Raw genomic sequence first — 11,443 nt, forward strand, 5'->3', positions numbered from 1 at the left:
ATAAATATTTTATATATCTATAAATTATATGATGATTAAAATTTAAAATAAATAAATATTTTGAATTCATAAATTATATTTTATATTATAATAAATAATTTATATTATGATATAATGTTATTTTTTTATTAATATTTTAAAAATATTAAATAGAAATAAAAGTGAAAAGGACAGATTAAGTATAAACAAGATTAAGAAAAATTTCTTAAATCACTCCTTCAAAGAAAAATTCTACAAATATTCTCATTAAAAGTAGTTCTTAAAAACACTTTAAAAGATAATTATTTTTGTTATCCCTTTTTGTTATTATGAAATTAATACTAAGTTTTCATCAATTTTTAATTGATCAGTGAAATATTTTTTCTTTTAATTACATTTTTTTCATTTATTATAAGATTTGAATTTAAAATTTGGATAAATATAAAATTAAAACTTTGAAACATAATACTTGTCCAGTTTTGTTTTTGTAATATCTTTCCGATTTTATAGAGTGATGTAATTTTTTAAAACATTAATAAATTTTTGCATTGTATGAAAAATTAGTTTCACTATACTTTAAATGTTTTAAGTTGTTTTTTTTTATTACAGTTTTAATTTGTTTTCTAATAAAAAATACTGATGATATAGAAAAGAAAAATGTCATTCTAAAAGTCTTCATCATCATCGATATATACATTAAAATTGTCCAATAAGTGCAACATTATTTTATTGTTTTTCTACTGTATTTTTTTTTTCATTTTAATTTTTAAAAAACAATACAGAAACACGGGTCCCACACCTAGTTATAATTAAAATATTTAATCCAAGACAAAGGGAAGGTCGAATCTTTCCTTGGATATGTAAGTGTGAAAAGTGACAAAATGGAAGGATACTTACTTAACAACGTTACCATCTTTAGCTTGGCGAACAAGGTTCATAATGTCACTTACTCGGTTTTCGAAGCTTCACCTTCCGTTCCACACCCGAACCACAGGTCCGGAGTTCCGTTGGGTCAACCGTGGGGCCCATCCAAACCACAGGCGCGTATCTTCGTAGTGGAAAACACCGAAGACGAGGCACAGGTTCAGACTCCCAACCTCTTCCATAGCAATTCCAACACACATCCGTAGTGGAATTTCCCGCTCACTTACACCCACTGTCGCTTTCTTTGTCTCTGCCGAATAAAACTTGTGTCTTTGTTGAATACGCTCTCAGCTTGTCTCTCGAATGCGTTTTCTTTGTTGCACTTCTTCGATACAATGGCTAGGTGAGCTTAGAATCAGTGATTCCCAACACTGCATAAATAAAGTTTTCGTTTTTGAAGTTGGAGAGCATTGCTTTGTTTCTAAAGCTTCTTACTTATATATATATATATATATATATATATATATATATTTAGAATAGCGCCTTCAACTTCTAATTTTTGTGGGTTGGGGGTGTAACTTGAACATGGTTGAGTTTTGAGGAAAAAAGGGGTTTCTTTGTAGTGTAGGGTGTGTCAAGGTTTAAGTTTCTTTCTTGCTTTCTTGTATGTTTTTTTTTTGTATTGTTTTTTGTTTTGGTCTGCTGGGGTTGATGATGGCCAATAATCGATTTGGACAGTCTGTTTTGGATGTTTTTGTTTCAATGTTTGAAATGATAGTTTGTGGGCATTCTGACATTCCAACTTTGGGGGGTTTTTAGTTTTTGTGAAATAAAATGGAAATAAGAGAAACACAAGTGAATGGTGCCGGGGAATTTGTTCTAACTATTTTCCCTTGTTAGCATGGAGGTTCATAACATTTTTGGTGCTTTTGCTTTAGTTTGACTACAAGTTGTATTGGGTGTGTTAGGGGGTTTTGTATGCCTAGCATTTTTGCAATGTGGGAAGGGGACAGTTGGGAAGTGCTGGATAGTGATTGGGGATTCTTTTGGAAGATTGAAATAGACCCATTTCAGGTAGTGAATGTGTCGATGAAGTAGCAGTGAAGACTTTCTGGGGTTTCATGGTTACTTATGTCAGTGAGAATATAGGGATGGATGGAAGTGGTGATGAACATGAGCATTGAATGAAATCAGTTTGTATCACACGATGATATTGATAATCCGTGAAAGAAGTTAATTTGGAGCTTTGTTGTTGTTTAACCCTAAATCCTAAACGCTGATTCTATCTTTGTTCGTTCTGTTTGTAGAAAGGAAGGATCCCAACAAAGAATTGATCTTTCTTTTAGTTGTTGAATCTTTCTTTGATTGATCAACGTGTGATATTTTGAGTCCACTTGGGAAAACAGTTTTTTGTAGAGGGAATATCAGCAGTGAAATGTAACATTTTGTACAAGAAACTGACTATGCACATGCTATTGAATATTAAGTCTGACATGCATAAAAGAATAGGATTTCTACCTGATTATATTATAAAAGAGTCGTATAAGCAAATCTTTGGTATAATTTTGGGCTGATTGGGTGGGAAAATTTTGATGCTTCATATATTAATGATTTTAGCTAATTTCGTTATACTAAAAAATGCTAATTGTTTGGAGTTGCACCTTGCCCTTGCATTTCAGTTTCTCTGGCAGTAGGATGTATTATTGCTGCTGCCAGAGCTATTAGAATTTACTGCATCTGGAATCTATAACAATGTATTGTGTTGTGTTCCTGCAATTCCCTTTTATTTCATCCCTTCTGCATGCTTTTCTTTGATTGCCCTTGGTTGAAACTCAGTATATGTTATTGACAGTCTCAAGTGGCTGAGTCATGAAAAGAAGCCGGTTCACATTTGCTAAAACAAAAATCTTAGAAATTTAAGTTTCACTTATCTATCAGTAGGGTGGGAATAGGTCAGGCTGGCCTAGAGGGGCCTACGACCTGGCCTACATAAAGCCTGACCTGGATTGACCTATTTAATTAAAATGTTAAGCTCAGGCTTTTTTAAAAGCCTATTAAATTAAATAGATCAGCCTTAGGCTTATTAAAAGGCCTTGTAAGTCTGATAGACCGGTCTTTATATATATATATATATATATATATATATATATATATATATATATATACTTATAATATTTTTTTTGAGTATCAATTTATACTTATATTATTTTTTGTGTGCAATTAATTTTTTTTTTGAAACTAGCAGAATTTGATTAAGTAAGGCTTCCATTCCTATAATCAAGTAAGACTTTAATTACAATTTAGGTGTGAGCCATATGTCCCTTTATATTTCTCATTATTTTTATTGGCTTTCCTATTCCTGTTAACTTTTCCTTTTCCTTTCCTTTAACTTTTCTACTAAGTTTCCTACTCTAGAACACAGGAATATTAAAAATTTAGTGTGAAGAAGGCTTTTAAAAAAGCTATTAGGTCAGGCCGAGCCAAAATAAAAGCCTTTGATAGGCTATAGACCAGGCTCAGGCCTCCAAAATTCATCGTAGGCTAGGCTCAGGCCTTTTAAAACCTGGTCTGACCTATTCCCACCCCTATCTATCAGTGCTCTAGTTCTGTTGGTCATTCTTATGAATTGTTGATGACTTCATAGCTTATGCCAACTGATATGGTTCCTCTACCGCTAACATTTTTAGACCTTTTTGTAGTTTCTTCTAGTATATAAGTTTTTGTTTCCTACAAACAAAAACTTATATTAACTATAAGTAAATATGTATTTAAAGTTCTTCATTTATTTTTAGTTTGTTAGTTATGGACTGGCGATATAGATTATATTTGCTAATTTTTTCTACAGGAGTTGGCTTATTGACATTGGAGGATTTGCAAAGAAAGTGAAAAGCACTACTCTATCTTCAGCTGATCAAATCAAGGATTGTGGGGCATATCGTGAATGTCCAAACTGTTCTTATCATATTGATAACAGTGATGTAAGTTAATATTCGACATTGTATTCGTTCTATGTTCATAATAGCTTACCCAAATTTACACATGCACTAAAAATGCAATAACATTAGAAGCAATCTCTGCCCTTACAATAGAGCTCTTCATGTTACTATATAGTCTGTTTATGCTCCTATTCCTTTACCCTATGGTTTTTTTCCCCCTGTGGTACACACAATTAATTCAAGTGTTTAATGTGCTTGTGGAAAAGTTTGCATACTTTACTTTTGTAGCAGGATTAATTTCTTGAAAAAGTTTAGCATGAGATTGAATGATAGCAGATGTTTCATTAGAAATATTTATTTGCATGTAGGTTTCTACTGAGTGGCCTGGGTTTCCTCTTGGTGTAAAGTTTGATCCTTCTGATGTAGAACTCTTAGAACATTTAGCAGCAAAATGTGGCATTGGAAACACTAAGCAACACTTGTTTATCAATGAGTTCATCCCAACACTGGAAGGAGACCAAGGTATTTGCTACACACATCCGGAAAATCTTCCAGGTGAGAATTCACTGACCTTTTTGCTTTCAATTCAAATATGTAAACTTTTACTGCTCTTTTCATTATACTTAATTGATCAATGAACCTGTAAAATAAAGTGATTTGTCAAATCACACAAACATTTGGAAGGAAGACTGATTAATGTAAGTGACAAGAGATGTCCCTTGTGGAATAAGTTATGGAAAAGTGCCATGAATGACACATTAATGTAATTAGACTGCCTTTTGCACCTTTGAATTCAGTGCATGTTTTTATATTGATGTTTGAAAAAATAAAACAGGACGCAATATAATCTATCATATTGCAAGTTTAAGTTCATCAAATCTCAATTTCCCCGTTGGATAGTCCTGAACCTAATCAAGATTCTAATCATATTAATTGATAGTTATGTTTATTGCTTTGCTGATGGGGATTGAGGGAAGGCAGGATTTTTGATTGCCAGAAAAACTTAGTGGCAGCTAATTATGACTATGTTATAAATAACTCTACATGTTTAGGCTATTGGATTTTTTCATGGACATGTTCACCCTTTTCTGGAACTGTTAACCAAATTATGTCTATTTTGTTTTTCAGGTGCTAAGAAAGATGGGAATTATGTCCATTTCTTTCACAGAACAACCAATGCATATGCTACTGGTCAACGAAAGCGTCGAAAGATTCATCATCAACAGGGTTTGACTGAAGAGCATGTGCGCTGGCATAAGACTGGCAAGACAAAAGCTATAATAGAAGATGGAGTACATAAGGGCTTTAAGAAGATCATGGTTATTTACATAAGATCTAGTGAGAATGGGTCCAAGCCCTATAAATCCAACTGGGTAATGCATCAGTACCATCTAGGGACTGAAGAAGATGAGAAAGAAGCTGAATATGTGGTTTCAAAAGTTTTTTATCAACAGCAAAAGCAGACTGAGAAAAATGAGGACAATCCAATGGCTGGAGATCCTGCCAATATAATATCACGAACAAGTCCAAGAACTCCAAAACCAAATCCCCCCAATCCGCCTCGTACGGGAAAATCTGTTGATTGTGATGATAACATTGATGAAACTGTACTTCTGTCTGCTGCCCTGGTGAGTAGCTATATATGATGCATATGGTTAAATATGATTATTAATTTCACTTTAAGGTCAATTATCTTATAGAAAAATCAAATGGAAAAGAGAAATCAAGTATAACATTCTACCTCTGAAACAAGCCAGCTTAAAAATGATTTAATTGTGTTGATTTCCTCTGAAGTTTGTTCTAGTTCTAATGAGTAGTCACAAGTGATGCAACAGTTTTACTTGACATTTTTTACCATCTACTTGGTTCACTAAAATTTACTTTTGATGAACTAGGATACCAAGACAATCCCTGAAGGATCACTTGCCCCACAATCTGATATTCAGGATCAAGACAATACTGGTGATGCTGCATGGTTAGCCGGCGAATCACAGGCTGAGGAAAACTCTGAATATGATGGCTTGGACGACATCTTATTGTGCAACGAGATCTTAGATTCTTCTGCTCTGTTGAATGACTCTGGATTGGACTACACCAATCTCGATGACATTGCAAGCTATGCTACACAAAGGGCTAGAAATGATAATGAACCTTGCGGAATTTCTCTCCTGGATACACTGGAATTGGATACTCCAGATTTTGATCTTTCTGTAAGCTGGATCACATTACCCTTGCTGACTCTACTTTTTAGAGTTCTCCAACTTGCTAACATAGTCTGATTTTCAATTTGCATGCAGAGTTTATATTTTTGTTCTCAAGACAGTAGTATTCTTGACTGGATGGACAGGTTATGAGGTGCTTCATGCATGAAGTTCTTTTAGGTACCAAATCCAGAAGTTGTTCCATTCAATCGCCTGGCTAGTCCTTCAATTGATGTGGTTTTTCTTCTTCTGGATGCAGCAAATATAATGTATGAAACTTAGGTTGCCATCATGTGATGCTTCATGCTAGTAAGTGGAAATACTACTGCCTTTGGTTCCTCAACTCATGCAACTTTTTTGTCATATCATGAAGTTAAGCTCCCATCTAGCTATAGCTGGAAGGAGCTTTTGCCTTCTTCATGTGGAGGTTATTTGTGTGAGAAATTGTTTTTGGAGGTGTATTTTTTTCTTCATGGCCAATTTAAACTTGTGCTTTGGCTCATTATGTCAGCCATGAAAATGATTACTTCTTTGGTGGTAAAATCCGAAATGGTGTAGTTGATTCTGAACTATATGTACTAGATATCAAGATGTGGTGAGTGTTCTATGTGAATATTGTGAACATATAATTATTGCGTACATTTATGTTCTAGTATTTGGGCAAATATTCTCTACACTAGTAGTTTTATTTAAAGGTATCCATATTGTTCCTAATATTTACGTGTTATGATGATTTAAAATAACGTGTATTGTGATGATAAAGTCTAGAACAATCATTCTCATTCTTATACACTACTGGAAAAATAGGAGCTTTGCTAGGTTCATCAGACACATTGTTTGTGCACCCAGCATTGAAATAAATTCTAAAAATACCTTTAAGTGTTTTTTATTTTTATGGATTACATAATCTATATAATTCATACGGATCACGTAATTCGTATGACTTATACAGATCACGTGATTTGCAAGTATTTTTTTAAATTTTTCTAATAAATTAATTTTTTTAATAGTAAATATTTTTTATTTATAAAAAATATACAAATTAAATAATTCATGAGTTATATCAAAAATTAATTGTTATAAAATTTATTATTTAAAATTTACATGCGCATTAAATATACATTAAAAATTTTAGTATTATATATAATATTATTTATTTTATAATATAATTTAGTTATTAGCTTAATTGATTCACACAGGTTTGATTTCTATTTGGATCACTAATTCTAAATTAATTCATAAAATATAGTTTTAAAAAAAAATTTAAAAAAACTTATGAATTGGGTTCATATGAATCAATTAATCCGGAAGTCTAGCTTAAATTATTGGTGCACCTAACAATGCCCCAAGCCTGGTCTTAAAAGTTATCCATACGTGTAACTAGGCTGACTTGTTTTAAAAGATATAAATATAGTTGTCTATTAAAATAAACTTTAATTGAAAGTTACAATAAAATAGTATAACATTTGTTTATAATAGTTAAGGATAAAATGTTTATAAAAAAGTGGACAGCAAATAAGGTTATTCCTATAAATTTTTTAGATATTAACCATATTAAGTAAATAAAGAAATAAATTTGTGTAAAGAAAAAGAATAAATTATACAATATTAGAAAACGTGAAAACTAAGAAATAATTCTTAGCAGTATTTTATTTTCTTTCTTATAAGCAAGATGTATTTGGGACTTATAGTTTTTATAGTTTTTTTTAAGATAAAACATATAATTCTTAGCAACAATAATAAATTTGTTTTTTTAGTTTTGTTTGACACTTAATAAATTATCCTTCAAGATATAATAATGAAATATTCTCAAATTTTTAGAACTTTCTGATTCAGTCTATTTAATACTATTATCTCTAGTCCAATTTATGTTAAGATTTTCACTCAACAGTTGGAATGAGAATTAGTATTGGTTCCTACAAAATTATTCTTTGCCCTACAGCCAAGTGCAAAGATCAAAATATTCTTGGAGCAATTTAACATCCTCCCTTCCTTATCCCACCACTTTTTTCTTCTTCTCTTTCTTCATTCCTTTTATTCTTTTCTCTTTTTTCTTCTTCTTTCATTCATTCCTTTTTTTTCCCTCTCTTCACTCACATAGGTCTTTGTCATTGAGATATATTTTTTCCCCTTTTCTTAAACATAACAAAATAAAGATTTTATCATACATTTTGTAACGATATCATACACATGATATATTTACCCCTCTTGTATACTTATTCCACAAATATAATGGAGTCGCGATTCCAGTACATTGGTGAGGTGGTAAAAAATAAAAATATCATGATTTTCATTGTACAACTTTTTTGCATCCTCCTAAAGGGATTGGAGCCAATGGCAACTCCTATTAGAATTAACATTGACCCCTACCATGTATGCCACCAAATGACCACTAGGTCTGAGCACAGGTCGGTTTCGGACCAAAGATCCCAATCCGCAACAAATTGAACACTTCATATTTTAACCCATTTCTGAATGCATACTTCATCGGGTTAATCAGGTTTGAGGTTGAGCGGGTTACGGTTCCGATGGGTGGTTTCCAACGAGTTAACATTATGAGAACAAGAATATTCAATGTTGCAACAGAGAAAATAAAATAGACCTAGATCATATTATAAAAGTAAAAAAGGCAAGATTTTTATTTTCAATATCATAGAACCTGAGATGCTAAAAAATGAGTCCTCCATGGAATGAGAAAGAAGCTTTCGTTAGCCAAAAACAACATGGGTGTTGCTAGGTGCACCAAGCATTTTTCCTTTTTTCTAATTTTACCCTTCACGCTTTTTCCCTAAGAGTCTTAGGAAAGAACATCTTTCCTAAGATCTTATGGAAGACCCTCTTCCATAAGTGTCTTACGGTTTTTTTTTTTTTTAAATATTTGTTACAAATTAATTTAAAAGCAAAACTCAACAGGTTATTAGCATTACACTCTAATCAACTAAGCTAATGAGTCAATTACATTACAAAATAAATAATGTTGTTATATATAACACTAAAATTTCTAATGTATATTTAATGCGCATGTAAATTTAAATAATAAATTTTGTTATAATTAATTTTGATATAAATCATACAAATTATTTAATCCGTATATTTTTCTAAAAATAAAAAATATTTACTATTACAAAATTTAATATATATTAAATTTTGTAATAATAAAAAAAATTAATGCACAAATGAGTAATTTAACATATTAATAGTTAAAAAAATAAAAATTTAAGGAATTAAAAAAAACCAAAGAACCAATATAATAAAAAGGGAGTAGTGGATAGTGTTCACAATAATTAATGGGTGTAAAATAATCGTGGCAAAGTGTGGAGACCAAATGAAATTATTGTCATTATATATTGTTATAGATACAAAGGAAACTGAGCCTTCACACAGATGCATTATTATATATGGATGGAGAATTAATTGACATCAAATGCTAGTTATTTAGAGATAGATAATTAATGTTTTAGTTTGCCCAATATATAAAATAATTATTTATTTTATATAATTAAAATTCATAATAAATAAATATTTTTGAATATATAAATTATATTATTATTAAATTTCATAATAAATAAATATTTTAAACTTGTAAATTATATTTTAAATTTATGATAAATAATTTATATTAAGATAAGGTTATTTATAACTATTGATATTTAAAAAAACTATTGAAATTCAATTTAGAAATAAAGATAAAAAATAGATCAAAAGAGATAAAAAGTTAAAAAAATCTAAAAAATACTTTTGTTTTTATTAAAAAAATGTAAAAACACTCTTGTAAAAAAGTCCTTATTCTCATTTAACATGACTATTCTGATTTATATATAAAGATAATATTTGATGCATGTTATGATAATGGAAAAATTAATAGAAAAAAATTATAAATAAGTGTAGTTTGTAACCAAACGATTTTATTAACCTTTTTGGTTTAGAAATTTATTTGGAATATTAGCTTTTTACAATTTTTTGTAATATATGATATAGTGATTTTTTTTAAGTTGTTATGTAACTTAATTATTATATGTGAGATTGTAAATGAAATTTTTGAATTGTTTGTGATATTTGTTGTTATTAATAAGGTTTTAAATAGATTTAATTATGTTTGTAATATGCACTGCATTTGATATGGCAAGTTCATCATCCTCCTCATCCAGTTTTGATGTGGTATGTGGACCACATGAAAATGATGTGTTGTGGATGCAAAAGCAACATGTGTCCCAACATATTTGGAATGAGGATGCAGATAGAAAATTAAGAATGAGGCGAACGATTTCAATTTATCAGGGTATAGAACAACCATTGACGGAAATTATTTTTCTGTTATAGCAGTCTGGATTATACACAACAATAAAATTGTGTAGAATCAAAATCAATGGAGGAATTGTAAATGCCTTTGTTGAAAGGTGGAGGCCAGAGACACACACCTTTCATTTGACGTGTGGGGAGACCACCATCACACTACAAGATGTATCTGTGTTGCTAGGTCTTCCTGTGGATGACAATCCTTTAATTGGCAGCACAAATATTGATGGGATTGATATGTGTGAACAATACCTTGGAGTTAGGCTAAATGCTGATGCATTGGCTGACAAAAACACATTGAAATTAAGGTGGTTGGCTTCAGAATTTGCAAATATTCAGGACTATGTGGACAATGAAGAGCACCTCAAAATTTTTGCATGGGCTTGGATTTTGAGATTTATTGGAGTTGTCTTGTTGGTGGATAAAAGTAGTAAAAGAGTCCCCATGAGATATTTGCAATTTCTGGTAGCTTTTGAAAAGTGCAGTACTTATGCGTGGGGAGCTGCTACATTGAGTTATTTATACAGAGAGATGTGTAACGCAATAGATTATAATGTGCAATCTATTGGCGATTACGTTATCTTAATTCAATTGTGGGCATGGGAACGATGCCCTAAATTAATCTCATCGATTGTGCCTCCACAACAACAAAACAATCCACTTGGCTATAGGTACACAATTTTTAAATTATAGACTTCATTTATAATTTTCATTATTATTGTATGTAACACATTATTTTTTATTGTTGCATAATTGTTATACAGATGGTTACAAAATAGAAATCCTCATATAGCCAGTGATAGTGTGGAACACTGTCGTTTTAAATTAGATTCCATGAAAAGGGGCGAGGTAACTGAGTATACATTTTTCAAATGAACAATGTTATTATTTGTAATTATTTAACGAATTTTTAAATTGCCTTGTAGTTTTTGTGGGTCCATTACTTCAAAGAAGTCCAAGTGTTGTTGAGTCATTTATGTTTTGCTAGGTCTGCAATCTGGACATGTGTAGTGCCGATGATTTGTTTCAATGTTGTTGAATGGCATCAGCCAGATAGAGTCATGAGGCAATTTGGACTGCAACAACCTATACCTGGCCCTCCATTGCAACCTAGCAATATACATGGCCTAACACTAAAAGGAAAAAATGGACATAATTGGAGGCGAC

At 31.1% G+C, this 11,443-nt stretch overlaps 1 protein-coding gene across 2 annotated transcripts; it reads left to right on the forward strand.

Moving 5' to 3' along the window:
• Positions 1 to 910: 910 nt before the first annotated feature.
• On the forward strand, positions 911 to 6,670 carry LOC114390062 (SUPPRESSOR OF GAMMA RESPONSE 1-like). Of its 2 annotated transcripts, XM_028350745.1 has the most exons (7): positions 911 to 1,246; positions 3,689 to 3,821; positions 4,148 to 4,334; positions 4,908 to 5,407; positions 5,675 to 5,989; positions 6,077 to 6,160; positions 6,240 to 6,670. In XM_028350745.1, the coding sequence occupies exons 1-6, from the start codon at positions 1,239 to 1,241 to the stop codon at positions 6,131 to 6,133; spliced, it is 1,200 nt and encodes a 399-aa protein (XP_028206546.1). In that variant the 5' UTR covers positions 911 to 1,238; the 3' UTR covers positions 6,134 to 6,160; positions 6,240 to 6,670. The 2 variants fall into 2 exon arrangements, with proteins under 2 accessions (XP_028206546.1, XP_028206545.1); XM_028350744.1 differs by having other exon boundaries at positions 6,077 to 6,670.
• The last annotated feature ends 4,773 nt before the right edge of the window (positions 6,671 to 11,443 follow it).

This window comes from Glycine soja, chromosome 16 (genome assembly GCF_004193775.1).
Source record: "Glycine soja cultivar W05 chromosome 16, ASM419377v2, whole genome shotgun sequence".
Lineage (NCBI taxonomy): Eukaryota > Viridiplantae > Streptophyta > Magnoliopsida > Fabales > Fabaceae > Glycine > Glycine soja.